The sequence below is a fragment of the Ostrea edulis genome, chromosome 5 (assembly GCF_947568905.1).
Source record: "Ostrea edulis chromosome 5, xbOstEdul1.1, whole genome shotgun sequence".
Taxonomy (NCBI): Eukaryota; Metazoa; Mollusca; class Bivalvia; order Ostreida; family Ostreidae; genus Ostrea; species Ostrea edulis.
In genome coordinates, this window is record NC_079168.1 from 77,161,771 (window position 1) to 77,187,284 (window position 25,514).

At 34.5% G+C, this 25,514-nt stretch overlaps 1 protein-coding gene and 1 long non-coding RNA gene across 3 annotated transcripts in view; both read right to left on the reverse strand.

Annotated features, from left to right (window-relative positions):
• LOC125649787 (uncharacterized) overlaps positions 1–19,661 on the reverse strand; it is a 70,312-nt gene extending 50,651 nt beyond the window's left edge. Inside the window, exons 1-14 of the mRNA XM_056166167.1 lie at positions 18,601–19,661; positions 15,126–15,434; positions 11,754–11,890; positions 11,581–11,656; positions 11,050–11,174; positions 10,618–10,762; positions 9,597–9,656; positions 9,443–9,486; positions 9,060–9,143; positions 8,075–8,135; positions 7,804–7,846; positions 7,560–7,678; positions 5,965–6,030; positions 2,034–2,038 (exon numbers count right to left, since the gene is read on the reverse strand). Coding sequence (XP_056022142.1) covers positions 2,034–2,038; positions 5,965–6,030; positions 7,560–7,678; positions 7,804–7,846; positions 8,075–8,135; positions 9,060–9,143; positions 9,443–9,486; positions 9,597–9,656; positions 10,618–10,762; positions 11,050–11,174; positions 11,581–11,656; positions 11,754–11,890; positions 15,126–15,434; positions 18,601–18,681 — 1,355 coding nt within the window. The 5' untranslated portion in view covers positions 18,682–19,661. The remainder of the gene's footprint in view (positions 1–2,033; positions 2,039–5,964; positions 6,031–7,559; positions 7,679–7,803; positions 7,847–8,074; positions 8,136–9,059; positions 9,144–9,442; positions 9,487–9,596; positions 9,657–10,617; positions 10,763–11,049; positions 11,175–11,580; positions 11,657–11,753; positions 11,891–15,125; positions 15,435–18,600) is intronic.
• A 2,801-nt stretch (positions 19,662–22,462) lies between these two features.
• Positions 22,463–25,514, reverse strand: LOC125657172 (uncharacterized). Of its 2 annotated transcripts, none has more exons than XR_008803283.1 (5): positions 25,391–25,448; positions 24,726–25,129; positions 23,795–23,930; positions 23,393–23,529; positions 22,463–23,152 (listed from the first exon to the last, which is right to left on the reverse strand). It is a non-coding gene; the product is annotated as an uncharacterized LOC125657172 (long non-coding RNA). The 2 variants fall into 2 exon arrangements; XR_008803282.1 differs by having other exon boundaries at positions 22,466–23,152; positions 24,726–24,824; positions 25,391–25,514.

The window sequence follows — 25,514 nt, forward strand, 5'->3', positions numbered from 1 at the left end:
CTGAGGTCCTTGATACTCCGAGATCCCATACAGTTCAGCCTGTGATTGTTAGACCGCAGTATCCATGCATTGCCACGAGGAGGCACTGTATGAGTCTTGGTAGTGTAGAGGCTTTGTACTGGCAAGGTAAGATTTATGCATTTTACTCACCCTTTCACCTACAAGTAGGCTAGCCAGCGGTAGCAGTAGATCTACAATTTTGATCTCCGCCACACTAGACGCATTTCACTACCCTGTGGTGAAACACCACCAACGCATTATGTACATAATACGCCAATGAAAATGCTTAGTACATAGTATTTTTCTTAAGCCATATTTTGTAGAACTTTGCTTCAGGTAGTACCAGCCATCATCAAGCTGTGACATACTTTCTTTGCTTTGTATGAATAAAGGGTCTTAGCTTAAAGCTGTGACAAGAGGTAGATAGACAAACCAAGAGTACTGTGTCTAAAATATTTCCCCAAATTTGACTAAGTTCAACAACCTGTAAATAATTGTTGAGAATCAAAATCCTTGCAGTATGCACATCTTCAAGTTATTTACAAAGACCCTAGCTTCTAAACTGTGAGAGGAGTTAAAAGGACATTTAATATAATATTTCCTCAAAACGGACTACGTTCAACAACTTGTAATTTTCTCAAAAATTAAAGAAAATAAAAATCCTTGCCACATGTGGATCTTCCATACTCATAAATAATACTCTGTAAAATAAGATGGCTTTCACTTGAAAATTGTGAGAGGAGTTAATTGGACAAATTATGTACCCTCCATATAACAGTAATGTTCAAATAAAGGGACAAAACTCCTGAAAGAAAAGTCGAAATGGATCAGAATTGCAACATGATCTAGAGTGATCCAATAAGAAGCTACATAGCAAGTTTCAGCTTAATTGATATGTGACAGAAAAGAAATTAGAAACTGAAAACCCTGAACAGATGAAAGGACAGATGCAATTTCTACCCAGAGTTATCATTCCTTACACTCACTTATACCTCTGTCAACGTCTCCAGGGTTTTACAAGATTTTTGTAAAATGACACATATGCTCAAATAAAGTATGGTTTTGACTTCAGTTACAAAAATATACATAAATAAATATTGAGCAGATATCAAGTCTTTTTGTGACACAAGAAGCATTGATTTGGATTGAAACATGGATATTGGGTAGTTCTATTGCACCCGGCCTATACATGTACATAGGTACATGAAGAATATATACATGTAGTATTAAATGGAAAAAAATCTACAAATAGTTGCTTGTCCTACATTTTCCCAATATTTTATAAAATAGTTCTTAGTTTTATTAGCCGTAAAAAAAGTGGATTTACATGTGGAATAACATTGCTTATTTTGAGATGTTAACAGAGGAGTAAGTGAGATCGAGCAAGGAACGACAACTCTGGGTAGAGATTGGACAGATGTACAGACATTGCTGCACCATAATGCTATAAAATGAGAGTTTTCCATTGAAAACATGACATTTGATGCCATAGACCAGTCCCTGGAACTGACAGGTTGAAATGCCTGCTAGGAATAAAGATCCTGGGTTGATGTCTTCCGGGTGTGAAGACATTTAAAGAGGAGGGAGGGTGGTGGTAAGACCACAGGTGCTTCTGGACAGGACTTTCAGTAATCCCTCCCTCTCGTTATTTCAATGATCAATTCCTTGGGCATTTAGTATATATTTTTAACAAAATATGTAACTTCATTTCAATGGAATACACAAATCTTGCATACAAACGTTTTATCTTGGGCCAAAAATAAAAATTGATTTGTTTGATGTACTCCGACCGACCCGTCAAATTTGCTCCTACCCGATCATTTTTTTCAGCAATTTTGTAGACAGATAGGTACAATTGTAGGTGTCAGATAACACCTGTAGACAGATGGGTACAATTGTAGGTGTCAGATAACACCTGTAGACAGATAGGTACAATTGTAGGTGTCAGATAACACCTGTAGACAGATAGGTACAATTGTAGGTGTCAGATAACACCTGTAGACAGATAGGTACAATTGTAGGTGCCAGATAACTCCAGCTTTCCCTTCTTCTCTCTCCTTCCCCCTACTTTTACCCTGTCCGTCCCCATTATCAAACACAGGTTCTTGTGGACAGGACTTCCAGTACTCACCCCCCCCCCCCCCTTTGTATTTTTCAATGTTCAATTCCTTGGGTATTTAGCATATATTTTTACCAAAGTATATAACTTAAAACTAGTGTTTACATTTATGGAATACACAAATCTCCTATAGAAACTGCATGCATATGTTTTTAAAAATGTCATATCACTGATTATGGTACAGCTTACTCCACTTATATTGAAGTCGCTTATTCGCTTATTTTAAAATATCGCTTATTTTGAAGTAAAACAAAATCCCCAGTCTCAGTCTTTTATTTTCTTTGCATTAAAATATCAGTTATATTGAAATCACTTATATTGAAATATCTCTTATTTTGAAGTCAATTATTGGTCCCATGAGTAGATAATGTATTGTTTTTATAACAGCTATATTGAAGTCACCAGTGATTGTAGTCATCCAGGTTGGTGGCTTCATCATTACACAAGTAGGTGTCAGTTGATTGGTTTCCCATGGATTACTTTTAATTGCATGTTTTTATAGGAATAAAATAACAGTGGGGTATAATCACTCCTTAAGGTAGTACTCTACATCATCATAATGGCTGACTTCCTTTAAAAACATGGATGACAAAATCGATATCAGCAATATTTGACTTTTCCTTTTCCATTTAAATACCTAGCCGAGTAGCTCAGTAGGTTAGAATACCGACTGCTGAACTGTAGGTTGCAGGTTCGAGTCCAGTAGGGGTTTTAAATTTTTTTCAGATTACCTTCTACTAAAACTGTATTTTTTGACAAAATGAAGTAAATTTGAAAATTTTCAAATTCAAAATATTGTTGTACATATCCTACACTTTTCATCTGCATCAAATTTCTCTGGTGTAGCATACCTCCTTAACAGCTTGATGACAGGATCATTTGTATTTGACCTCCCCACAAAAACAGAAAACTTTATCATTGGACACCAAATACAAATTAATAACTGCAAGAGATATAAGAATTTGAAGTCAAATCTGAAATGACAATTTTGCTAAAAGTAATTTCAAACACCTTACCACTATCACAGTGCATTAAAAATAATTTTTTGCAAGACTGGGTTCACATTAAAATCTCCAAATATTTAGTCTTTAACATCTGACGCGGACAGCGGCAATGTCTTTAAAGACATAATGATGCCACTTGCTTATGTTAGTGAACTTTATTTAAAAAAACAACAACTGCTTCTGAAATTCTTATGGTACTAGCCGAGACATACATGCGTGTCAAATGTTTTCACGGCGATTGTTTCAAGGGAAGAACTTACTTCCGATATTATATACATGTACATACTGCAAGGGAACTATCGGCGACGAAAGGAAAAAACGAAATTCTGGATGAAAATGTGATGTACAATCAACCTCGAAATAAAAATAGATTAAGTACAGACGCTACCTAAAGTAGAAGACGAAATTTTTGTAGACATCGAAAATTGAAACATTCATTCTTCATCAGCTCATTAAGAAACAAAAGTTAACAAAACTCGCATTTTTCTTAAAATAAAATTCTTCAGTGGACTAAATTCAATCAATTATCTATATATTGGAAATTGTGTAAAGTAATAAATTCCTATTTCTGCTTTCGTAATCGGGATCGAGATGCCAAAATGAAGCCTCCGATATGGTCGACATTTCCGATTTCGCTTATTTTGAACTTCTCTTATATTGAAAGAAAAAAATTAGTCCCCTGAATTTCAATATATCCGGAGTAAGCTGTAAATATGATATACAGTTAAACTTCGATATCTCGAACATCAATATCTTGAATACCACGGGTATGTCGAAGTGAGTTGGAAGTCCAAACTACCTATTCTTATGTATCTCGAACCCTCAAATATTTCAGAGTTTTTCTCAGCACCACTGTGTTTGAGATAACAAGGTCTGACTGTATTATAAAAGGGGTTTCTAATGTAAGATTTGTGTATTCCATTGAAATTAAAATACTTTTAAGTTCTAAACTTTATTTAACTATTAAAGGTATATGCTCAATACCCAAGGAATTGAACATTAAAAATACAAGAGCAGGAGGGGGGTGATTATCAGTGAAGTCCTATCCACAAGCACCTGTGTTTTATAAAGGCTGGCACACATTGCTAAGAAATTCATGGTCTCAAAATTCATTTGTATGCGATTCTTTCTTAAAATGCCAACATTAAAATTTTTGCTTACTCAACACACTCAAAACAGTCCTATTTTAAGAATTTTAATGCATGAAAGTTGGAGCTAGCGAATGTATTACTTCCTGAAACTACTTAAATCATATATTACTCAATATAATTATTTTTATAGTTTGTTTTCTGCATATACACACACTCCCTGCTTTTAATGCACAAGGGGTCCTAGCACTGACATACTTAATACGCTATAGCAATTCTGTAATCTAAGAAACATTCAACTTGGCTTTAACATCAGAATTATATCTAATCTCACCAAAATTTAACAAGCCTGATCTTCTAAAATATGGTCTCATTATCTTTGCAACATTCAAACAATTGTTTACCAACTTTACTATCCAAAAATAAAAACCAATGCAAGCCTCTCCACAACTGCGTATTTACTGCTTTATAATACACAACATTTGTCTCTATTTCATACTTGGTTACTCCATCGTGAGAATATATAATTGTCATCACCTTCATAAGTGTTATAGAGTGTATAAAATAAACAATAGAAACATGGTAACCTATGACAACATTTGCTGAACTTGTGCATCTTCCTTGTTCTAAGATATCACATTGATACTTAGTGAATCCGACAGTAAGAAAGCATCCATTGATAATGTAGGGCAGTCTCAGGCACATTAATACTTAGTGAATCCGGCAGTAACAAAGCATCCATTGATAATGTAGGGCAGTCTCAGGCACATTAATACTTAGTGAATCCGGCAGTAACAAAGCATCCATTGATAATGTAGGGCAGTCTCAGGCACATTAATACTTAGTGAATCCGGCAGTAACAAAGCATCCATTGATAATGTAGGGCAGTCTCAGGCACATTGATACTTAGTGAATCCGGTAGTAACAAAGCATCCATTGATAATGTAGGGCAGTCTAAGGTACTAGTGTCTGTTACTTTATGTAAAATTAAAATTAAATGCAATCATTTAGAATAAACATGACAGGTGCCCAAGACTTCAAACCACATGTCAATCACTGTCGGTGGTGCCGCCTCTTTTTCTTCTTCTTTTGTTTTGGGTGAATTTTCGTCTGAAATACGGCACTGCTTTTCAAGTTACTGGGTCGCATGTGGACATTTTGTTTCCTCTTCGTGGTTTTGTCCTCCTTTCTGTTAGGTTTTTTGTCTTTTTTCATCTGACGACTGATTAAGAAAAATTTACAACTTCATAATAATGTTCTATTATAATTATTTTGCTTATTCTATGTTGATCTTATATTCATAGTTGAAAGTACTGCATGTGCTTATGAACTTCAATTTTTTTTTTTACACACAACTAGAAGTTGGTTAAATATTAAAATAGAAGATGCATTCCTTTCTAGAAATGCAGGGCATATTGTGTGCCAAATTCAACAGATTTTTGTCTAGATGTTACTCAAGATAATTCGAAGTTCAAGGGACCTTGATAAAACTTATCAAGAAACGTTGCAGCCATTGAGAGTCAACTGTAGAGTTAAATCTCAGCATCTCTCACTGTACATGGAAAAACCTGGAATTGAGGAGAAATACCACTAACATGTTCAACAGAATCTGTTGCAGTGTGACTGACACAGACAGATACTAGACTAATTCATGAGAGACAGGAACACTAGACTACAAATATCAGTAGTGTGTCACCACTATCACCAAGGATACCATTCTTTCTTTCTGTGGGTTTTCCAAGGAGTATTCCACTCTCACCTTCCGACCACACAACTCGGTGCCTTTTAGTTTCATTGCCAGTGCCACTGAATCTTTAGACTGAAATGGAGGCATTAGTAAAAATGCATTTAGAATCTTGTTTGAATATCATTAAAGCTACAGTTTGATTTCATGTTGACATTGGTATCTTCTGAGGCTTCTGTAGTCTTAAGACCGTTTACCAGATTTCATGTGAAAATGATTTGTCACTCCTTTAGTTATGGGGTATTTCTTTGTACAACTCAATATTGTTAAGTAAAATTCATATCATGTGAAAGAAATTATCTAAATACATACTCCACGCCCATCAGAGAACATAATCAAGGTAATTAATTGGGCTTTGATTTAACACAGCGTTTTCGTTTAAAGAATACATGTCCAAGTTGTTTGTGTCACCCAGGCTTGGATTTCTCAAAAAATATCTAAAACTTAAGTTTGAGTTTTCTTCTATTTGAGCAGCCAAAATTTTAGTAAAATCTCAGGTCCAAGTTTCAAATGGAATCATGGGATATACAAACAATGGAATCATGGGATATATAAACAATGGAATCATGGGATATACAAACAATGGAATCATGGGATTTATAAACAATGGAATCATGGGATATATTAGTCTCGTTCAAGCAGACACTCGGCTGTCTCTGCAAATCTCCGAGCAGAGTCTGGTAAAGACATGCGATGATAACTGTTACCGCTGGGGAGCGCTAATTTAGTTTTGGTTTGAATCTCTCTGACATAAACAGTCGATTCTGAGATTTGGTGCTAATTAGTTGAACCTTCATTGGTGATGCTAATGGGCAAATCATTACTACATGTACAATAGAAATTATGGTCTTTGTCAGCTGCATGGAAATTGTACTTTCACTTTTGCCTCCTACAGTAATTTTGATAAAACAGTCTAACCATTTCCCATGGGTAGAACAGCAAATAAATTCTTTCCTTTAACAAAAGTTTTTATAAACAATCTAATTGTAAATCCTTAAGCTTAATTCAATCTAGCTATTACAAATTTCTTCAGTATTCGTTATTTTGGAGGTGTGTTGAATCAACCAATCAAATTAAATACCGATATTTTGGTAAGCCTCCTTCTGACATTACAAACGTTATCACGTGTCTTTACCAGACTCTCTGCTCGTCAGAGATTTATGGAGAAAGCAGAGTCTGGTTGCACGAGACTAGGGATATACAAACAATGGAATCATGGGATTTATAATTAATGGAATCATGGGATATATAAAGAATGGACTCATGGGATATTAATTATGTATAATCAGTAGGCGTATCATGCAGAAATATCCCATGTATAATTAGTAGGCCTATCCCATGCTTCCTTTATTTTCATATTTCCCATAATACACACAACCTAGACATTTATTTCTTACATTCATATTTTGATAATATAGGCTTTCAATATGAGGTTCAAAGGTTTGAGATTTCATCAAGCAATAAAAGCATCAAAAGAGCCTAGATTTATTTCTTCACATCATCAGTAAATTTATGTACATGCATACAATATCTTACAAAATATTACCAAATAAATGTAAGTTATAGAAAACCACATTAATTTTCAAAGGAACAAATTATTTTACCTTATAAGTTACATAACATATCCCCTTGCCCACTCCTGACTTATTATCTCGAATGACTCGAACATTTTTTATTTTTCCACAGCTAAGGAAATGGTTTCGGATGTCTTCTTCCTTGATATCTACAGTACAAGGTATTCATCAAATATTTAAATTACAAAATCAACAAAAATGTATGTACTTAAGACTCGCATGAAAATCAATTTATACTCATAAAAAACATTATTCGGAGAGCTAAACAATATACCTAATGGGAGATTTCCAACGAAAACGGAGCGCTTAAAGTCAGTCTGAAAGCAAAGACAGTTATTTAATTGTAAACATTTTGTATTTTGCAGAAATGAATTTAGCGCTGAGAGCCCAGCAATTATTTTGTTACCTTTCATTTAAACAATATTTATTCAATGAATTGACAGGATTGAGCAGCAGATTTAGCCTATATGATTTAAACAGTATTCATTCAATGAATTGATAGGAGCAGACTTAGCCTATATGAACTCTCTCCCTGAATTCATTACCTTAGGATTGTGATTTGACATATCAACCCTTAGATGAAAGTTTTCAACCAATTTTCCATTCCTAAAAGAGATAAAAAACATTTGTGTCATGAAAACATACCTGGAAACAAAATGAGTTATTTCCCTTTGTCAATGATTTACTGACAAAGTACTGGCTTGTTGAATGTTGCAAAATGCATGACAAAAATACAGTTCATATGTTCTAACTGATAAATATACTCTTACATATTCACTACTGATTATTCTTTTTAAACTTCTACATTTTGTTTACATCTATTTTCTTAACCAACAGACAACAGTACATGACAATGACCAAAATACAAATCAATGTTAAAAACCGCACTTATTTTCTGGGGGATCAATTTGCATTGTTGTTTTCTGGGGAATCAATTTGCATTGTTGTTTTCTGGGGATTAATTTGCATTGTTGTTTTCTGGGGGATCAATTTGCATTGTTGTTTTCTGGAGATCAATTTGCATTGTTGTTTTCTGGGGATTAATTTGCATTGTTGTTTTCTGGGGGATCAATTTGCATTGTTGTTTTCTGGGGGATCAATTTGCATTGTTGTTTACGGGGGGATCAATTTGCATTGTTGTTTTCTGGGGATCAATTTGCATTGTTGTTTTCGGGGGGATCAATTTGCATTGTTGTTTTCGGGGGGATCAATTTGCATTGTTGTTTTCTGGGGGATCAATTTGCAGTGTTGTTTTCTGGGGGATCAATTTGCAGTGTTGTTTTCACCATATTTTGAGTGTCCACAGACCTAGGAATTTCCAAGCCAACCATAGTAAAGACTAACAACTCCCACACCAAAAAATCATCACCTCATGTTAATCATAAAACTTGCTGATATTGACTTCATAGAAGTGATATTAATTGCAGAACTGCTTACATTTTCTGACGGACCTCATGGAGGTGATTTTACAGAACAGTGTACTGTTTACATTTCAGGCTGACCTCCTGGAGGTGATTCTACAGTTCTTACATTTTCAGGGCCTTCCTAGCACTGTCCTCCTCCATGAAGCAGACATAACCACAGATGTTGTCTCTCTCCGGATGGAAGTCCTTCCTACGGAATTCAAAATGAAAAAGGGAAGGTAACAAACAGTGATCAATCCCTTATTCGTATAAAGAATTATACAAAATTAAGAGTAAGGCAAACACAGACCCCTGAACATATCAGAGGTGGGATCAGGTGCCTTGGAGGAGTAAGCATTCCCTGTCGATCGGTCACACCCGCCGTGACAGCACAAACAATAATCTCACCGTATTAACAAAAAATGGAAATTTTCATAATGTAAAACAATGTTAACTGTTACGGTATATTACCAGTACATTAATGGGAAATATTGTTCCCTATGTACTTACAAAATCACAGCAGCTCTTTTGGGTAGCTTTGTATTTGATCTGGGCTGAAAATAAATACAAAAAGAAATTATCAATGTACTGCATTCAACGTCTTTATCAAAGAAATCATGTATATCAGTTCTTGAAGTGAAATAATAACAGGGTTCTAACTCACTGCACATCGAAGTCTCACACTCTCAATTGAGCCAAACGTCTTAAACAACTTGTGAAGACCCTGAGGAAACAAAAGCATACAATCAATACAAAGTGTTGGGATCGGTAGCTGAACTTTTCAAAAATTCTGCCAATATTTGTTTTTTATCTTCTAATTTTAAAATAAATTTCTATTATACCATAAATTCAACTCGGTGCATATTGAACATTAATTTGAGATTGTATTCTATGTTTGATGTGAATAGGGTCTCCATGTTTGATGTGATGTGAACAGGGTCTCCATGTTTGATGTGAATAGGATCTCCATGTTTGATGTGAATAAGGTCTCCATGTTTGATGTGAATAGGGTATCCATGTTTGATGTGATGTGAATAGGGTATCAGGGCTCTACATTAACTTTTTTCCTACTTGTGCATGTGGACAAGGGACAAAGATATTTACTTGTCTGAACTTCAACTTCACTTGTCTAAAAAAATTTCCAAAAAGATCTGATATTGTCAACTTGAAAACTGTATTACTTAAAATATAGTCCTTTTTTATACCTGCTTGATTGATTTTTTTTTATCTTATTCACTTGATAAAAACAACACACACATAAAACAAAATTTTATCTAGACTTCCTGTCTTGAATCAATGACTTCGTAAGATCCATGGATGATTGAAAGTAGTACGCAATAAGTGAACACCGATCTCAATCGAGTGTGACTCAGGATTTATATCAGGATCGAAGTTCATTTTTCATGCACTACTTCAGACTCTGAAACCGATAAACTTTTTACCAAATTGTTTGGAGACTTCTTTACATAAAAAAGCACTTGTCCAATTGGACAAGTGCCCATCAATATTCAATTGTCCGAAAAAAAATTCCACTACATTTAAAATCGAACTACATGTACAAAGTTTAGAATATTCCGAAAAAAGGAATAGCTCACTTGTTTCAATCTGATTAAAATACAGGTCTCTCCAAATAGCACTCAGTGCAATCTTTACCTGACGTACATTTTTGTTTACTATTCACACACCTTCTTGTCTGTGGTGATTGGTAAGTTACCAACAAATATCGTCCTGAAGTCTTTACTTTTGTCCCGTCTTGCTTTCTCTCTCTTCGGTTTTTCCTCCTCCTCCTCATCTTCATTATGATCAGATTTCTCCTTTTTCGTCTTCTTTCTTTGAATAAATTTCAAGTGTATCGTAAAATCTGAGAAATCCAAACTTCCTTATAGTACAGCAATTATATACGCAAGGCTAATGAGAATGATATATAATATATCATGTTTAGAAAAAATGTTCTAAATACAGGAATTCAAGTGTGAAAACTATTCCACAAGTAAACTTTCACGGCAGACTGGCAGTACACATGAATGACCATCTATTACTTTGGTATGTTTACTACCCTTTAGCCTGGTTTTAGCTTATGATAACTGGGGGTTTATGTCTACAAAATATCAATTTACTTCTCCTTCATCAGCGACTCGTGGACGATTCCGGGAGGAGGACTGAATCCAGCCATGGCACTGGGTTGTACTTCCTGTTCCTTGTTTACATCGGCCATCACTTCCTGTGATTTTCTCTGGGCTTTCTGATGTAATCCAAAATGTACTTTTAGTTCTTATTCTTTGATTATGTCAATATAAAATTCAGTGACATAACATATACACCTTCTTCTCTCCATACTATGGTTTTACTAAGATAATACAAGAATGAATTCAGGCTTACAGCGAAGGGATTTTCATTCCTTGTAATTTAAAAACCTATGATAAACTTATTGGATACAATGAATTACATTATATTATAATGAATCAAACTTGTTCATTCCAAATAAGTGTGTTTTACTGTATTTAATATTCAACATTTCAAAAAATTGGAGAAATCACCTCAGTCTTGCATTGTTTATTTTTACCCAAATATTAAATACAATCTAAACATCTATTCCCTAATGAATTATATTTTTTGTCTGTTAAAAATTTTCAGTTGATTTTTCTAACCTTAGAGCTCCTGGATATTGAGGTGACTTCATTGTTACGACTGCCATTTTCTTTATTTTCCTTCCTTTTTAATTTCCTAAAATCAAGTATTATAACAATTAAACTGGTGGTCCTCTCTATCAGACAGTCTGGAAGTTTTCAATCATCTTTAAAATTTTGTATATACAGCTGACCTGTCTTTTTTTCTGTCTTTTGGGATATTGTGTGATGGCGTCTTTTGTCTGTCTTCTGGGATATGGTGTGATGGCGTCTGACTTCCAGAAGTTTTATTTGCTTGATCCTTCATGGTTACATCCATCTCCTCTGCATTCTTGTAGATAAAAAAAAGTCAGAAAATCTGAGGTTAATTGCCCTGTTCTGCCACCGAGTTCTGCACATTTTCCATTTTAAAATTTCATGTCATAAATTGCCATAATACACTGTACCAGTAATGATGAAAAATGAAATATAAAACACCAAACCCCTGCATCATTTTTACTAATCAAATTTTGTCATATTTATCAAATGAAAAACTTGCTCTAAAACTAAAATTGTCTCAATATCTCAATTAAATTTTTGGAAAATAAATAGTTCATTTAATTTTTAGATTTCGATTGGGGTCTAGTTTTCATCCGACCCACTTGCAGTAAATACATAACATGTATAAGCATACTTATCTATAATACAGTTATACACGGTTGTAACAGAGAACACACTTATAATGAATTCATGCTTACAGCGAAGTGATTTTCATTCCCTGTAGTTTTAAAACATTATAAACTTACTGGATATAATGAGTTATGTTCAATAATAATTAAAACCGTTTGTTCCCAGCACTCTGCTATAAGCTAACTACATATGGCATGTACTCCAACATCTATAGGACTAAGATACTAAATGAGTAACTATTCCTTTTTTCATCAATCATCACAATAAACAGGAATATATGGACTTTTCATGTGTATCTTAAAAGCATTGGGTCAATGTTTCCTTATCAGGGATTTATCTAGGTTGTTTTTACTACTGGTACCTCTCCCCATCTGACAATAAAAGAATATACCCCCTTGTACAGGTAAAACATTTCCCTTCAATTGTAGTAACTACTCAAAATTGTTTGAGAATTTAAAAAAAAAAAAAAAATTCACATTTCTATACTTATCAGTCTTACAATATTGATAGTTATGAGTAATCAATCAATTTATATGCCTGTTTTGAGGTATTATAATCTGAGACTGTTCCCCCACCCGACCCCACTCCCCTGGAATCTAAGACTGGAACAGTCCTCACCCCACTCTGTTACCCCACTCCCCTGGAATCTGAGGCTGTTCCCCCCACCCCACCCCACTCCCCTGGAAGCTCACAATTGCATTCTCAAAAAATCCCCTTAAATATGAATGGGTAGTAACATCTAAAAGCTGGATAAAACCATGTTTATTCATTATAACTCAAGAAATTACCTCCTGATATGAGGCATGAGGTTCATCCTAGATCATTAAAAAATCATTTTCAATAATGCAATTTCTATTTTGTGCCAATACTTTTGTGGACTCTTTCTTTAAACTAATTTTTTAAACAAAATATTATATCTGCTAATGGGGGAAGGATGTGGGTTCATATCATTATATAATGTTATTTTCATCTCCTTGCGCAGTTGTGTTAAGTAGGGCCATAGAAATATGTCAGGAAAAAAGCATTAATAAACAGATCAATTTGTGACAAATTCTGTAAAAACAACCCTTTTATACAAAAACAATATGTATATATCATTAAGTGTATATTGACCTCCTATACATTTTTCACCAGACCGACAGTCTGTACATCAACTCTGTATCACGTGATCAAATATCAAGATAAAAACGTATCGTGTATGTATAAATCGTTGAATTGGCACGATATCCAGATATCATTGCAAGTTGAAGTTAAGGTATTCAATGTGTAATGACCATATTTCATATCTAATAAATGGATGGTGGAATATTTGTAATCATGGTATCATTTTGAAGGGTTCATCAAATAAAAATAACCCACGGTAGGATTTTTCTAAATTTTGTTTACTGCTTGATATATTTCACCTAGAATTTAACATTGAAGTATATGGGAAAAGCATCTTTTATTACAATATTTTAAAAACAAATTATATATTCATACTAATCTCTTGGTAGAAAGTTACATACACTTTCTTTTTATGAAAATATGAAATAAAATTAATCATTGACCACACAAATTTTTAGAAAATTAGATTTTTCTTATTTTTACAAAGGGCAGACAACTCTTCCAAAAAGTCTTAAGTGCAAAAAGGTCAGCTTCTAATCATTTACCAGTCGTATGAATTTCATCCGCTTCACTTCCTTCATTATTTAACAATAAAGTTTTATGTTGATCTAAATCCTTCAAAATTGTTCATTATCCTTTCATTATACATGGAATACCTTAATATAACTTCAAAGCATATTAATTTTTTAATTTGAAAAGTGCTGAGAGCAAGTTTATTGCGACTTGTAACATGTCTAATTTTTGCATTGAATATGCAAGATGCAGCGATTTTTGCACATACGAAGTTGAATCTAGCCTGAAAAACATATTTTCTGTTGAAGCCTGAAATTGCTCCCCTAACTTTCCTTTTGCACTGAAGTTCACATGTCGCATAAATCAAACATCTTTCACTTAAAAACCTCGGGGTGTCGTGCCAATAATGAAATTTTTATATACGGAAACCCTGTTTATGCAAATGAGTCCATTGTGAAAGTAACTATACGTGCAGATTAGGGGCGATATCAAGATCACAATATAATATGGATATTACTTTAGCATGTATGTTATATAGAAAAGAAATTGAAACCTTTTCAATATCAAAGAGAATTAATATAACCCATTTGACAGAAACTTTTACGCGATTGCAGTTTACCGTTTGACAGTGGTGGTAAATAACGAAACAATATTTTGACATTTCCAACCACAAAAGGACTGTAGATATGTATGTCATGACCTTCGTCATGACGTATTTTTCATTGTGACGTCGCGCAATGTGCCAGTGCGGTAAAGTACATTTATGTACAGGACTGGTATTTATGGGGAAAGCCTTAACTCAACCGCGTGTCAACAACTGTATACTATAAGTAATATAAACATTCAAATAATGAGCACAATGTTAGCTCTTAGGACAATTATGATGCATGTAAACACAGAAATTCCTGAAAGAGTCAAGTTGCACACTGACCATGGAAAATTTAATAACTTCATATGAAATTGTACTAGAACTCCTAGCTGCAATAATGTAGCCCTCTCTGAGTTTTTATTTATACCCCCCCCCCCCAACCAAAAAAAAAAGTCGGCGATCTGGCTACATTATTGCAGCCTTATAATAATATAACTCCCATTTAAAGCCTTGCGACAATATCCAACACAATCTGACAGATTCGACATCATTTGATCATGTATGATTTTTGTTTTGATGTCATACTAGAAGTATAATATCCTGTATATCAAGACGAGTTAGTAGATTAAGTTTGTAACTTGATATCGTACAATCTGTTAGGCTTGCTCCATTACTAGCATCGTCAACACACCTGAATCCCATGCTGTGGACTGGACAAAGTCACCTTAGCACCAAACAATTCAGCAAGTTTTTGACTTTCCGATTTCCGATCAGATGATTTTTTCGATAAGTTCACGTTCTCACTGACTAGTTTTGATATTTTTTTCTTCTTTGACTTTGATATAATTTTCTTTTTCTTTTCCACGGCTGATAAGCTGGCTTTCTTGCTTGCGAGATCGGAAAGTTCATCTTCCTCTGGCAATGTTGTCTTCCTTTTGTCTTTTTTCCTTGTCTGTACCTTGGCTTTAGATTTATTTTTCATTGCTCTATGTAATGCAACCTTTAACGAAAAAAAACATTGACATAATATCACTTCATGTGCATCCTGATAAAACAGAAATCAGTACACAGATATATAAAATTGGTTAGTAAGTGGAAATTGCCATAGGTGTGTACTGTAATATTTGAAAGTAAGGACAATAGAATCAACCGAAACAAAACTAAATGCATTGTGGAAAGCATGTCATGTTTGTAGACATACACTTAGGGAATTAATATTCACTGGTATTAAACTGATGTACATAACTGCAGTTACGTACATCCCAAGATGGCGGAAGAAGAAACGGGTAATTTTTCAATTTAGATTATATCTTATCCTATCAACTATTCAGTGATATTAATTAGTCAAGTTTGTGTATTTCTTTACGCTTTATCGTTCAGAATGGTAAAATCCGTTTGTTTCTCCTGAATGGACGAGTTAAACCACTGTGTAAAAACACACGTGATGTACGTAATTCATTAAAATATTTTTGGTTGATGTACGTAATTTTCCTATATGATGTACGTAACTGTGCAATTCACTTGTAGTTCGACAAACCCTAAAGCTTGCTTTCTAAGCAGCTAAACAAGCAGAGAAGTAATGCACATACTTTGTGGCAGAGAAAGAATGCCATTAGCAATAAAAAAAAACTCATTCTATAATCTCTTGAGATATTTGATACGAACAGATGCTGCACACAGGGAAAAGGAGGGGGGGGGGGGTGGTGGGGTGGTACTACTCCAAATTGTGTACCATTTAAAGACTATGCCTATTCTTGGGAGGAATTTTGGTGTCTTTTGGAGGTCCAACCAAACCGTAGTATTTCTGTCAGGGGGAAGGGGGGGGGGGGTAGGTAAAATGGATGTTTTGGGGTTGGTTTCTTTGTATTTTGAAGGAGTTAAAAATTTAAAGGAGAAATTTACATCATCATCATTAACTTGTATGAATGTTTCACAAGCTTAGAAGATCTTGATGTTAAGATGTTTTATATTTTTCAGGTTATGTAGATTTTCAGTAATTCTTTATTATTATTATTTTTGGGCGGGGGGTTAAAAATGTGCATAGATATTTGGGGGATGTTTTTACCAGGTATTTCTTTAGGATACATTGACAAACATGATTTGTTTGGTATTCTTTTGCTGCAATACTACGTAGACTCAATTAGTTATTACTCTGCTGGAATTAACTCTCCTGGAAATTTTTCATGTGATCTTCAGAGCTCCAGAGTCTGTTTTATCCGAGTACAATTAATACCAATTAATTACCTTCAATATATTATTTTAATATCATTTCACGCGTTCTCGTTTGCATATGCATGATATACATAAGTGTTGTAACACGTCGAAATTTTCATACATGTATTTCTTTATATAAGATGACATTGAAAAAAAAAAAAATCTGTTGAAAGCCATTTTCATCCAATTTTTGTGAAAATTCTTTCTGTGAAATTCAGAAATATATCTAATTTCACTGTTTATTAAATGTTGAAATATTTCTATTACTAAGGCTATGCCAATTTAATGTTTGATTCTTTGGATTTTTTATGGCAAAAAAGGAGCGAGCAAGCAAATTTTTTCAATTTTATTTTCTATTCAAACTGAAATTTAAAACTAAAGACATATTATCATACATTAGTAATTATCTATTATATAAGCACCAGGTCAAATGGCAGCAGAAGAAAAAAATTGGCGCAGAAAAAATAGAATTTTTTTTATCTGAAGCAAAGTTTTGTACTAATAGTAGTCCCAGATAAAAGTAATGCAAAATAATTAAACTGGAAAAAATGTCGCGAAGCGTAAATTAATTTTAAAAAATTGTCGCCTGCAGTGCGGAAAAAATTCTGTCGCAACCCCCCCCCCCTCCCAACCAACCAAGTTAAATGACCAGTCCCTTATCCTTTTGTTACAAAAACATGGTCGATGCTGTACTTGCTCATACATTAATGAGTTGAAGAATATTTATGGCGTACTTTGAATGAAGTTTATCAGTGACTGTGCCATTTTTTGATTGATTGCTCTTTAACTTATAGCATTATAGGTACTATATCATAGATATGAAGGAATGTTCCTAAATCTTCTTAAAAGAGTTTAAATTGAAAGTTTGATTTGATGGCATGTTGGTAGCATTATTTAACACGTGATTTTTATTGATGAAGGCATTCTATCGGGCTTTTTGAATGAACAAATGAATAAAAGTTTAATGGAGATCTTTTGAGTTATATACATCTTTTATGTGCAAATCAGAAAGTTACGTACATCATATTGTGAAAGTTACGTACATCAATCTACGTATTTCAAATACCGATTGCAGCAAATTCGGGACAGTATCATGAAGACTTTGGGTACAGTTGTGAACTATTGATATAAATAGACATCCTCTTTCCTGAAGTGTATTTCACTTTGCTTTCTAAAAGACAAAAACATCGCTATTCTAATTTACCTGTTTCTTCTTCCGCCATCTTGGGATGTACGTAACTGCAGTTACGTACATCAGTTTAATACCAGTGAATATTGTACTGTCACTGTGCAATATTTCCATCAACCTAGCAAAAATATCAGAGTTCATGGACTTTATGATCTTCGCGATGTCTGACTTTAACACACGTTTCTTCAGACTTTTTATGTGATTTCAAAATTTCTCAGCTTTACGATGCTGTCAAGTTTATAACTTGGGCAAGCTGTCACAACGATTGGACCTTTCATGTCATGTTTTGTACACACAGCACATGTCATTCCCTTTTCACTGTCATCGAGCCATATTTTCCCCTTTCCACTTTGGTAAAAGCAGACGCTCTCTTTTCGTTTGAAGTAACCCTTGCGTTGTTCAACTTCTGGTTTACATTTTGGAAGGTTTGATACCCCCAGGAATGTCTCGCCAAGTGGCGAAACCTCAACCAGAAATTGAAATTGAAATTCAATTATAATTGGACTCGGATCGGTCGGAAAGAAAAATGTTGATCATACAATTACAGTCACCAAGTGGGCGATGAGAACAGAAATTTGGGGTGCCCACAAGCAAAGTATAGTCACCAATGCGAGTGGTAATTTGGAACCCTGTGTAATTAATTATCATTGATTCATTCACAATAAGTCTCAAGTTTACTACATTCCCTGTATGCCACTATCTGTTGGTGATCTAACTACTTTTTATCCTAGCCCTCCTTTATTTCTATAAATTTTCCTATTACCTTCCCAGGATTCTCTTCTCTCAGATGTCTACCAACTTTCTGAGCTATAGCATTATAAGGTATATGGAGTCTTCTTATCATTATGTATAGACGTCTAGAAGTGCAGAGACTACTGGAGCAATACTAGAAACTCCAAGTTCAAATCTAAACATGGTTGAGCTAAAATAATCCCAGAATTTCTCCTTTAATGAATAACTATAAATGTCAGCTTTCTAGATTACTTCAGATGTCTGAAAATCAGATATATTTATATGTATCGAATCTTTGTTGTATGTATTTACTGAGGCGTGGTTTGGCCGAAATGTAGCAGAGTGAAGTATAGGCCTCTGCTCGATTACGGGACCTTTGTCTAGACAGTAGTGCTCTACCAATTGAGCTTACATGTAAGGGTTAACAAACTAGCCAAGCTTGTAGAAAAACCATGTAGGTTATCTAGACACTACCAAAGGAATATGAATTGTGCTCAAAGTTAACAAACTTGTGTGCCTTGCTAGATAGCTAGGTGGGTTTTTTTTTTTTTTATTGAAAAAAGGTGTTTTGAAAAAGCAGTGTGTATTTAAAGTTGCAATAGTTTAGTAAAAATTAATATCTAGCTGAATAATGATACTGTAATATAATTCAGGGGCGCGTTTTACAAAAGAACTTACGACTTCACTTACGACAAACTTTACAATTACATACTGGAATTTTCAACTTTATTGTAAATCATTCACTCCAAATGCAAAATATTTTTCAAAAAATATATAGAAAATCAAGCTTCAGAAAAGTTTTAATTCATTCTTTTAAAATAATAACTGTATAATATAATTTAGGACTTGCGACTTTGTCGTAAGTTGTTTTGTATAACGGGCCCCTGAACTCAATAGGGCCAAATATGAAATAGAAAACCTTCGATGTTGTAAAACATATTACTAAGCAAGTTACGAAAGAATACTAAAGTCTAATGAATCGTAGTTTTCGATAATGAAATGATTCACTTACAAGTAAAGTTTCGGAGGTCGTAGACTAGTATATACTAGGCTAGCTAGTTTCGGCATACATGAAAAACGTGTCTATGTTTATTTCCGGTTTGTCGATACCAGACAATTCGTTCTTAGAAAAGGTGAGGACAAGTCTATAAGGAATACAAAATTTTCAAGTTTCAATTTATTCATTAAGTTACCAAGCATGCTGGCATACAATAATGTTACACGATTTAAGAGCTGGGCAAATACGGATCCCTGGATATACCAGAGGTGTAAGGTGCCAAGGTAGTCCGAAATATCTGATTTTGATATTTACCGTGCCAGGTTTTCCTTTTCCTGGCACGGTAAATATCAAAATCATAAAACACACACACACACACACCAGGAAAACGTCAAACCTGGCACGGTAGATATCAAAATCATGAAGAAAAACAACAAGGAAAACGTCAGATATTTCGGACTACTGCCAAGGAGGAGTAAGCATCCCCTGACGACCGGTCACACCCACCGTAAGCAGTGGCGGATTTAGAGGGGGGCGCAGCCGGCGTGCGCCCCCCTCCCCCTAATTTTTTCAAATTTAAGGTAAATCGCGGTATCTTGTTTCGGAAAATGTACTAAACGATAAAAGAAGCAATAATTTCTTCCACTTCCGGAGAAATAAATGACAAAATCTTTTGATTTCTTGAATTACTTTATTGGGAGAACTTAATTTTTTCCAAAAAACCCTTAAAATGTGGGTCATTTTATTAATTTCGCCTTATTAAAATGATAGAAAATAGTACAAATGACTAAATAGGAGAAATATTTCAAGCCACATAAAATCTGTAAAATCCAGGAGCTTCCGGGGGCTTTGCCCCCTGGACCCCCACCAGGGCTTCGTCCTGGACTCACTGCCTCATAAAGTGCTATGGCGCCCCCCGTAACCGCAATTCCTGGATCCGCCCTGTCTTGATCAGGTAAACGGACGGTGACCCGTAGTCAAAATCAACCTGTATAAATAACGGCCTAACAATAAGTGAAACACGTCAGACAGCATTTGGCCCAATGACATGTTGTATTGGTACACTATCGTTACATAACGACCATAGAATTTGCGAAATTTTGACTTTAAACAAGACTGTTGAAACCCCTGTAACATCAACTTGTCTGTGACTGTCATGTAGTAGCCTGCCTCGATCGATTTAATAACTGATCATACGCAGAACAAGCTCTTGCGTGTCGAATCTTAGAAAATTCGCCACCCCTCCTCCCCATATTTCAGGTCAGGGTGAGCGATTATTACAGGCACCTGAAGTATGGATATTACTCCCCCCCCCTTTTTTTTGGATAATTTTTTATTTGTTGGTGACATTTCTCTGAAATGTGCGAATTTCCCTCTTTCGATTCGATGGATGAGATAGACGGAATTCACACATTTCAGGGAAATTATTGCCACCCCCCCCCCCCAAATTATCATAAATGGGGGGGGGGGGGGGTAAGTAATATCCATACTTCAGGTGCCTGTGCGATTAATCACACTCGATTAAGAACCCCGAGAACTAGAAGTTATTTTTATGTGGCGAAAATATTTTAGGTAATGTTAAAATTCATGAAAAAAACCCACCTCGATATATATATATATATATATATACATGTATATATGTTTGTCTAAAAACACTCAAATACATGCGTCTTATTTTGTCAAAACTCCGTATTTTCAGCAGCCAGACAAATCAAACTTTTATCATCCAGTTCACATATCGCTGTTAGCCTGGTTCCCGAGGCCTTCCGATGTGCAAGCACGAAGGCCAGGCACTCACTGTCGAATGGATTCTTCCACTGATCAAAATCCAATATGGCGGACTCAATGGTAAGTAATGGGAATGTACGTAAATGAGCGTATCATGGCTTAATTAGCTGTGTCACTTTCGATTTTATGTCATTAATTGCCAGAGACAGACCTTAGGAAATGTATAATACTTGGTTTTCCATGTGACACGCTTGTTTGATATAGTATTATCCCTTTGTTTTCAAGCAAGTAGGTGATTCGTCAACTCGCATATTTTTCATGTGTGTTAAATTAAATCTAACCGTGTCACTTCGTTTTTTCTACTATTGTTGTGTTGCATAGGGTTGCTGGTGAAGATATAGACTGAGTTTTATGGATGACACGCACCAGTTTTCCTTTTTCGAACCGGCAATTTCAGATCGAATTTCCTCCACTCATTTTGACTGGTTATCCTTGTAAAGCAGTATAAATATTATTGTAACTGCTAGCTGTTTATGAGTCTCCCTTGCATGTTGTAAATAATTGATATTAAGCAAGGCATAACATTTTATCCTAGAAAGATAGAAGTTACACCTACATGCACTAATTGTGTAAACACATACAATGTGAAAATGGACAATTATAAAGTTTTAATTTGGCCTTATGATTGGTTGACTGTATATTGTTTAACGTCCCTCTCGAGAATATTTCACTCATATGGACCCAAGAACTTCCATCCAATGATTTTCAGGACCTATTATGTTGCAATCTTATGCTAGTTCAGTTCTTAATATGTAAGTTAGTCATTATTTGTTTCTCTATTTCTTAAAATTCATTCATATTCAAGGGTCACCATCAATTGCTTGTATTTAGACCTATACTTGATGCTTTGATCTTTTGAGCAGTAAGGGTCAGATCGTTCTTAATTAATTGTGTCACACTTGTGAAACAAGATTTCAGTTTATAATCTTATTCAATGATCACTCTTTGTTCACTCTTTTCTCACAATATGCAATCAGGTACAGAGGACCTATTCTGACCCAGATAATCACTGGGTTACAAAGACATTTCTTTGAACTAGTTTTAAAGGTATTTCACATACAGAAATGCTAGATTTATTTAAATTTCAGAATATTAGACTTTCTTCATGAACAAGGAATATATTCAATTCAAATGCTTTATTGACGACTACCAAACATGAGGCATACATTATATATACTTGTATATATATATATATCACAAACCAGTATCAACTGTACAGAATAATGCAATATTTACTCTCCAAGGCTACCAGTTCTTAATGTATGCCAACATGGTGTAATGGTGCACACTTTCGTATCTGTACGATGGAGGAACAGGTTCGATTCCTGTTGTTGGCTTTCCTTTGAAAGAACTAGTATAGATCTTCCATTGTTTAAGAATACGACAATATCATAGCATTTAATGTCAAAGACACACACTTGCGCATAAAACATGTTTACTAATGAAATAGCTAAATTTCATTTAAACTAATTATTTGCATAGAAAAGGTTTTTAACAGAAGAGGGTTGTGATCAAGCATTTCTTGTGCAACACAATCCAATCTGAAAGTTAGCAAAATTCCTCATAAGTGTTATCCCCATGTAACTGAAACATGTCTGCGTTATATATTTCGAAGGTTCTTTAATCTCCACATGAAACAATGCCAAATCTCCTTTTTAAGGTCTTTCTAGTCATGTATTTCTCATGTCATACTGTGGAATGAATTGCTACTCCTCCTACTGCTAGCTAACTTTTTGATCTGAGAACTGACACTCTCAAACTTCCTCCATGAGTCTTTCTCAAAAAGCTCACCTCTGATCTAAAAATTATAAACAATGTCACAAACATCAGTATAATCAGTAAAGATTTGTATCAGGAATAGTAGTAAATACACAATACACATACATCATAAATATTAATTATGTCATAATTTTATCATAGATAAATAATGAAACAAGTCTGTAATTTTTGTAGAAGATGAACAACCAACTGTGAATTTTGAATGTCAATATATTGCCCTTTTCTTCTAAAGTTTTATATTCATGCAGGTTTTACTTACACAAACAAGAGGGAAGGAATGCTGATGTCTGCTTGTATGCATGCCACATTCGTCACTTCCACTCAGAAATTTCTCATTTTCAATAAAGTCATCTGAAGATCTGGCCTCTCCTTTTTAAAAGGATCTGCATGATGCACCTGAAATAAAACAAGGTAGGTCAGTTCATTATATACAAACAAATCATGCATTTGTCACTATTGTGTTTTATCAATCCAGAAAATGTCAGTATTGAATTTAATCAATTTGGGATTGAATTTCTTCCACTAACAAAGGGAACATATTTTAGAATATGATAAACTTCTTAACTCACCTTTAGATGCCAGAAATAATTGTTTTTATTATTGCTATAAGAGGTGGGAAACTTGAAATAACAGACTGTAACAAATTGATTTAGTTGTTAACCTGTTCTGGAAGTCTGTAATTCTTTCTTCAAGTTGGTGTCAATTCCTTCCAATATGAATTAGTGTGGAGGAGGATGGGTCCTTGAATACCCCTTTAGAAATTCTTTCTCCATCTCTTTCCATCTGGAGTCTGTAGACTACATGGTAAAATAAAGAGATCAATCTGGTTATCTTTCTTTTCTTTTTTCCACAAAACTATATTAAGAATCATTAATTTGGTACACAAGTACCACTAGACAAAATTTTCAATACAGTGAGAGAAACATAAATGCAAAACTTTGTTTTTGGGGATGAATGAGGGTTTCTCCAGATGGAGATCTTCTACATTTTTTTTTCTTTGAAGCTTTAGCAGGTGTTGAGTTTAGTATCAAATCCAAGCAGTACCAACGAGTTTGTGCAAAAGCATAACATTGAATGTTACTATAGCGCCATATTATGTACTTCAAATTATGTAAAATTTGTTTTTGTTGTTAGATACAGAATTCCTGGCTACTACATAAATTTTTTAAATTGAAGTGTATGAACTCAGTTCTCTCATAAAGAAGACAAAGAATTTGAGTTACAAACAAATGCAAAATATAATGCTAACACAAATATAGAATACCTCAATGTATAACATTTGGCAATATATAAAAACTGTGGGCCAACCCACAAATATAATTTTGGACAAGCGGGACTGTGAGTCGGAGAGGAATAGTAACTGTTGACAATGAAATTGTTAGTGATCCCCTCTGAAATCTGCAGAATATTCACAGTAAACCAAAGTAACAACAGAAACTTTAAATCAAGCCTATTGGATCAAGCATAAAGTTGGCTGGTCAACATAAGAATTAAATAATTGACACTGTCAGAGACCATGATACTGAATTATAAAATGCATAAATAGCCTTATCTCCTACACAAGCAATATACATGTATACATCTTATTATACCTGTTGGCATGGTTTTGCATATTCATGAAGCATTATATATGAGGGTGTTTTTTCACCCACTATCATATATTTCTTCTTTCCATATGTATGGAAAATTATCTGAAATTAAAACAATTAATATACATAGTGATACACATGTATATAATTTCGAGAATCTGTAAAATTGTACACTTTAAGTCCAATAAAAGCTTAAAACACCTCCATCATCGCACAAAAAAGTAATCGTTTAAACTTCAGCTATAGCCTATATAGTCTTATCAAAGTAAAGCACGTCATGAGATCTATATGTAATCAAAAATTGTCCAAAAATGAGTGGAGGAAATTCGATCTGAAATTGCCGGTTCGAAATAGGAAAACTGGTGCGTGTCATCCATAAAACTCGGTCTATATCTTCACCAGCAACCCTATGCAACCCAACAATAGTAGAAAAAACGAAGTGACACGGTTAGATTTAATTTAACACACATGAAAAATATGCGAGTTGACGAATCACCTACTTGCTTGAAAACAAAGGGATAATACTATATCAAACAAGCGTGTCACATGGAAAACCAAGTATTATACATTTCCTAAGGTCTGTCTCTGGCAATTAATGACATAAAATCGAAAGTGACACAGCTAATTAAGCCATGATACGCTCATTTACGTACATTCCCATTACTTACCATTGAGTCCGCCATATTGGATTTTGATCAGTGGAAGAATCCATTCGACAGTGAATGCCTGGCCTTCGTGCTTGCACATCGGAAGGCCTCGGGAACCAGGCTAATATCGCTGTATGTTAGGGCC